Below are 6,815 nucleotides of genomic sequence, written 5' to 3' on the forward strand. Positions count from 1 at the left end.
TTGTCAGTTGTACAGTAACTGGTAATGCCTCGGGGCTTTATTGTTAGCTCTTGAATATCTTCTTCTGACCCCCTTTAGTGAATTATATGTATTTAGTGGATACCCTTAGTTTGCCTTAAATCTTAAGTAATTATTCAGGTATTGATAATCACTAAAGAACTTCTTTTCTGTTCACTGAAGGGCGGCCAACCAAAGACAGTCAGTGTGTTAGTTGCCAAGGTCATTTTAGAGCCATTTTTACCTCCCGGCCAACCCTCCATGTGACTATATCTATAAATTATAGAAAAATATAGTTTCATTTAGCTGGCCTTGTAAGGCTTATATGAAAAATATTTATGTAACTCATTAAAAATTGGGTTAGCTCTAGCTTTAATGCTAAGAGAGAGAGAGAGAGAGAAGACATGAAGGAATTTATCAACCACTCCTAAGTAACTTTTCTCCTGTAATTAATGAAGCTTCGAACTTCTTGAAAATTATCATTCTTCCTTCCCGACCTTCGTAGGACTTTATCCAAGAATGAAAGCCGTCAGGTTGTGTGACTTCTACTTGTCTACAGTTTTGCTCAAAGCAACAGTCTATTGCCTTCTGCCAATCAACTGAAGGGAAATGAACGATTTACATAATGAGCTTCCCATAACGATGAATGCCTTCGAATTACAATAGTCTTTGCTGCATTCATACTTCGACCGCTGAATCGTGGGGAAAACTTTGCACGGAACGTTCACATCAGCTGTTTCATGACTACGGAGAAGGTTCACTGCTCCATTCACCTCATCTTCCCGTACTTCCTGAATACTGGAGTCCTTCCTTTCCAATACTTTTTTCATGCCATCCATCAAGCACTTTCAAAGTGTTCCTCTCGTCTCCTATTGTTGCATTAAAGAATTGCTCTCGTTTTTCATCATCCTGTCATCCTCCATTCTTTCTGCATGACTGGGCCATCTTGAATCACTAATTCATCCTTTGATCTTCACTAAAATTATGCCACTTCGACTTATTTCCGTGGTTCTTACCTTTTTGTTTCTTCTTAAGCCAGACAAACTATCCCATCAATTCGTCTCAACATCGTCGAGCTTTTTCCTATTTAACCATTTATGCTCCCACATTTCCTTTCGAAAACGTAATCTTAAATTGAAAGCACAGTTCCTAGTATAATTTACCGAAGATGACAAAGGAAATTCATGTTTTGAATGTGCGTGCAGGACAAAGGCTTATGAAGTTCAGAATGCCTGATTCAAGGGACTAAATAACTTTATTCCTATGTTGGGCTCCGCTTTTTAAGGCTAATTGTTTTCGCAAATCTCAGGGCTGGAAAATATAAATATTTTTTTAGAAATATTCTTAGGCTAAAAAAAAACACATAATATCAAGAGGATGAAATAATAAACTCTTTATACCCCGCTTTTATTCCTGAACATTAATGACACAAGAGTAATCATAATGAAAGACGTAAAAGAACGAAAATAGCTTCAATATATGAAGCCTTTTATTCGTTTCTAGTTAACAATCGGAATAAAGAACAAAGGGCAGCGCAAATCCTCTTCTTTGCCTCGAAGGTCATCAGTTGCGAACTTTGCGTTTCTGTTGACCCGTAAGTAACTCACAAGGGAGAAAGAATCTGAAATATTTTATCAAAAAGTTTGCGAACATTCTCTCGATTTTTTGTTTAGCTTGGTGTAAAGATATGCCTGAGTCTAGGAATAGGATGCGTCGTGGTTCCATTTTCATTATTTATATATATGAAGAAAATGACGTAAGATCTTTGGGAAAGGATCAGTAGATTCGACGTCTATTTGTGGAATAACGAAAAAAATAGTATATAGAGGCTGGACTGCCTAACGTTGGAAATGGTATTGTTAACTGGTAGGAGCAAGCACAATCACAAGTGAATGATTATAGAGCAAGGAAATAGAATCAATTTTTCTATTGATTTATAAATATGAATAACTGTTGACATCACGATCATGTGGGAAGAGAAAATGTATAGTTTTTAGCTTATTAGCTATTACCTTGCAAATGTTATATTCACACTGATAATTTTCTAACCATATTCTACTAATATTTTAATTCAAAGTTTATCATCCAACAAAATAGCATCACAACTAAGAGAAATGTATCATCAGGCATCGTAAATATTCCCAAATCTCAAAATCTAGACCAGTTTCTCTGTGTATCTAGTGTTTCAGTCAAATGTAACCGTTTTACCAATCAGTTCCAGTAATTGAGACCAACGAGAGAGAGAGAGAGAGAGAGAGAGAGAGAGAGAGAGAGAGGATAGGAAATCTGCAAATAGGCAAATTCAGATGTGTTACAAACACTCAGTGGTGGTCTTCACACTTTACAGGTCAGTAACCAGAACGCACCCATTACCTGTGGCAGGGGTGTAAGAATGTACCACCTAAGTTTCTGTGGGTTTAAAACGCGACTATAAAGACAGCTGTTGCTTTGCAGTCTTTACTTTTTAGTAAAAAGGCTAGGCCCACTGCCAATAACTGTGGAAACTGCTGTCTTGCAGGTGGATTCTTCAGCCAAAGGCTAGGCCCACCGCCAATAACTGTGGTTGATGACAGTAAGGGCATGTAGTCATAAAAATCACTTTGCCAAACAATAAACCGTGCCTGATGTCTTAAGGAATATGAGTGCGTCCCATGTGAGTGACGCGCGTCAGAATCCCCCTTCTGGCGTGATAAATGGGAGAGGGGTACCACAGGGTTCGACTGAGGCCAAAGAAGTTAGTGAAAGAGTGGAAGATAAGAGCAAGTACGTGGAACGTAGGAGAGTAGGTGGAAAAGGAGCGGAACTAGAGAGATAGGAAATTGGTATAAGCTCTATTTCAGCTGGTCTTGAGAGGGAAGAGGTGAAGTTGGAATTATAGTAAGTAACAACTGGCAGGAAAAAGTAGTAGAAGTAAAGAGAGTAAATGATAGATAGGCTTTTAAAGATTCCAATAATAATAGGGGACAATGTAATAAATATAACATCAGCATACGCCCTTCAGATGGGATGCAAAGAGGAAGAGAAAGAATTATTTAGACAAGAGTTTGAGGCTGCCTTTAGAACAGTGAAAGAGGAGAAATTAGTAATAGGAGCTGATATGAATGGCAGTGTGGGAGAGAGAGGAGATGGGTATGAGGAAGTACACGGAGGCCATGGGTCAGGAATTAGAAATGAAGATGGGGATTATTTATTGCAGATGGCTCAGAGTTTTGAATTGGCCTGTATGAACACATGGTTTCAAAAGTTAGATAAGTACTTGATAATTTATGAAAGTGGAGGAGTGTAAAGTTAAATAGATTACATCCTGGTTAGAGAAGCAGACAAAAGCAATGTGACAAACTGCAGTGATCTTGGGAGAAGCATGTATTTTGTTTCTGCTAAATAAATGTTATGCTATAACACGCAAACTGACAACAGTCAGGCATCATGACCTCGTACGTCTTAACTTGTGCTTAGTTGCGCTAAACAATCACCCAAAGTTCTCTCTCGCTCCACCATGTTCTGTCATTACATCTAGCAAAGTTGAAATGAATAACTATTAAAACTCATACTGTTATTATGTTACTTACAACAGCACAGTTTGTACAAGGGGGAAGCACAATGTACCCAGAGTGTTTTAAATTCACAGAAGTGTCATATCCTCAGAAAATGTTACAAGTACACCACAATAATTTTTCATGTTATTTTTCATTACATTTATGATTTTTCCACACGATAGAGTATCGTATGTTCCAAAAAAGAAACAGCAAAGTATCTGGTTGATGGCACTGCCTAAGCCTATAAAAATGGAAATCAAGTATTATGGATGAATGTAAAATATTTCGTTCTTTCTCATATACTGTCGATGGAAACATGTGCTGGGGTGCTTGCTTACATATTCATGGAAGCTGGCACAACAGCATATACGCTTTCATATATACTGTAATATTACGTAAGAAAGGCTCCATATTCATGCAAATCTTGCTTAATGTTACAGTATGTCCTACAGTCATTTTAAGTATCCCTTTATATCATGCCATTACAAATTCTGGCTGAACTGGAGAAACGATAAATAGAAATAAATCATGACGAAACGCACGAGGTTTTAAAAGAAATAAAAAATAATAATAGAAACAAAGACCTTAGCAGATCCTCACGTCCCTCTGAGCTGTCTGAGAAATGAAAGGAAATTTTGAGGGAGAGGAAACAAGACAGCCAAGAGTGCCAAGAGAAGATAAACCCCCCCCCGTTTCAAAAATGATTTGCAAGGGTCCATTACCAAACACACAAAACACGGTCTCTCTCTCTCTCTCTCTCTCTCTCTCTCTCTCTCTCTCTCTCTCCTCGTGTATCATGATATGCACTGGACGTCACTCTGAAGAAAACTTCATTCCCATTCCATTTGTTTCCTTATTTTTTTTTCTCCTTTTCGTTTGGTATAACTTTATTTTTATTAGATTACTTTATTTCTATCCGTTTTAATAATTATGTTACTCTCATACCCCGTTTCAGTCTATGCTTTTGTTGACGGACCCTCAGTCCTCCCCGCACTCTCCTCCATTACTTGACATAATATTTAATTAACCAAAGTTAAGTTTGTTATTCGTATCGTGAGATTTTTGGAAAGAAAGGAGTTTGTACAATATTCCTTCCTCCCTTTTAGTTCTCTGTAAAAAAAAACAAAAAAAAAAAAAAAAAAAAACTGAGAGATGGCTTTGTTTGTCATCCACACTTTTTCTGTCCGCCCTCAGATCTTAAAAACTACTGAAGCTAGAGGGCTGCAAATTGGTGTGTTGATCATCCACCCTCAAACATCCCAAATTGCAGTCCTCTATCTTCAGAAGCTTTTTAGTTTTTTAAGAATAATGTTAGCCTTGAAGAGTTAGACTTGGATCGTGCTTCTGGCTGAGGGTTTCATCTTGCCGCACATCGAGTTTCATACAGCATTATACGTTGTACAGAAAACTCGATTTCTTCAGCGCATTTTATGCCTTTTTACTCTAACCTAAGATAGTTAAAATGCTCGTCCTACATATAAAACTTTCATTTTTTATTATACCAATTGTCTACAGCCTCAAAGTTACATTTTTTTTCTACAACCAAAAAAATAATTTTCTGGATAAAAGGAACCCAAACTTTTCTTTTCGACGTCATGAAGGTGATCCGGTTTTGATATTCGTGGCATCAGGCTTAGAAGTCTCAGAATTCCACAACATTGTTCCAACAAAGATGTCATTCTATGTCCTTTTTACTATTTTCTGGGTGTATTGGAAATAAATGGCACTTTGTCACTTAGTTCCAGACGAAATACTTTCTTAATTTTAAGCGATTTTCCCTTAATATAGACGAGTTAGATTTTGATACTGAGGTTAAGGAAGAAGGACAATCAGTGATTAATAACAGACCAAAACCAGAAGAGAAAACTGTGATCTTTCAGTCAAAAGACTAAGGATCACCTGACGTAATACATCACCAAATATTAAAATATTTACACCTTTTGGGAGAACAGAGATGAAAATGTTTCTTTTTCTTTAGTATTTTATTCAAAAATCCGGTGGGGGATTTGCCCGGAACTGAAACTGAAAAATGTCCTTTGAAATGGTAGTGATTTGAGCTTACGTTTTTATTATAACAAATTCACGACGCCCAAAAAAAGGTTGAGGGGAAAAAGTGCAGCCTCACATCTTCGAAGGCTAATGTGTCAACATTTTACAATAATTGTGTTTTGCTCACATAGTTTTGTCAACACATTTTGGGCTCTTGCCTTCTATTGATTTAGGAGCGAAAATTGCCATACAGTTTTGTTCTAACCTAAACAAAAGCGCTCTGCAAATAACAATTCGGTGATTTATTTAATAATAAATTCTATCAAATGGTAGGTGAATAGATTATACATTCGCACACTGAAATATTAATTGTTATATATCATTGCGAGTTAATGCCAGAACCTCCAAAAGCCAATTAAAGTACTGAACTGAGACTTTACAACGGAGTATAGATTGATCTCGAGAGACCTATAAACTTCAGCTTTTCGGGTGAAAAGAAATCTTTAAGTAAAGGAATTTTGTAACGCCTGATAAGATAATTAAGAGCATATTTTTTCACAAAACTATCGTATGTGTATAACTTCCTCAGGCAACTTTGGTTTTCTTTTATCACGTACGTTTACCTCGACGCATTTGATATAAACTTTAACTACAAATATCCTTTTTGTTAAAATAATGCATGGCAAGATCATCATCTGAGCCATGTTCTCGTGCAAAAACTCAATTCCATTCTTATCGGCTTTAAGGCATAAAAAGTCAACGATATATTCTCACGCGATATTTCTATAAGACGAGAAAACGACGTATTTTGCATGATAGATGAAAGCAGATTTTTTTTTTTATTTGGTGATACCATTAAACTTTAGGTTTATTGGAATTGTCGAAGGAATCTCATGACAAGAAATACATTATCGAGATCGGATCTTCCGTCACAGCAGACAGGGGTTATGTTCGTTTTAATGTTAAGCGCTCCGTTTAGTAAATAAAAACAATAATTAACTTTGGAAAGGGTGTACAGAGATGCAGCGCAATACGATAAAGGAAAAATAGAAGCAAAGTTTGTTCTGGGGAAAGGTCAATGGGAAGTTTGAAACCGGACAAAAATGTTATATAACTGATATTCTTCGGCAGCTTGCGGTTATTGTTAATAAGTTCACGGCCCTTGCCATCTCAGCACTACGATGTCAGATGTTGCCTTATAGTTGCATTTTTTTTTCAAGTTTTACAGTATTTGCGACTCGATGCAGTATTGTCTCTTATATTCAAACATATTGTGCTATAAAATCTCATCCT

General features: G+C 36.7%; 1 protein-coding gene across 1 annotated transcript; it reads left to right on the forward strand.

The window, feature by feature from the left end:
• Positions 1–2,635: 2,635 nt before the first annotated feature.
• On the forward strand, positions 2,636–4,544 carry LOC135209400 (uncharacterized). Its single transcript, XM_064242094.1, has 3 exons — positions 2,636–2,779; positions 2,999–3,218; positions 4,489–4,544. Exons 1-3 carry the CDS (start codon positions 2,636–2,638, stop codon positions 4,542–4,544), a joined length of 420 nt encoding a protein of 139 aa, XP_064098164.1.
• Positions 4,545–6,815: the final 2,271 nt, after the last annotated feature.

This window comes from Macrobrachium nipponense, chromosome 37, assembly GCF_015104395.2.
Source record: "Macrobrachium nipponense isolate FS-2020 chromosome 37, ASM1510439v2, whole genome shotgun sequence".
Classification (NCBI taxonomy): domain Eukaryota; kingdom Metazoa; phylum Arthropoda; class Malacostraca; order Decapoda; family Palaemonidae; genus Macrobrachium; species Macrobrachium nipponense.

Coding starts and splice junctions, on each gene's coding strand:
- LOC135209400 (XM_064242094.1), top strand. CDS start 2,636: ATGAGTGCGTCCCATGTGAGTGACGCGCGTCAGAATCCCCCTTCTGGC. Junction 2,780..2,998: donor AGTACGTGGAACGTAGGAGA/GTAGGTGGAAAA, acceptor TACGCCCTTCAG/ATGGGATGCAAAGAGGAAGA. Junction 3,219..4,488: donor TCAGAGTTTTGAATTGGCCT/GTATGAACACAT, acceptor ACCCCGTTTCAG/TCTATGCTTTTGTTGACGGA.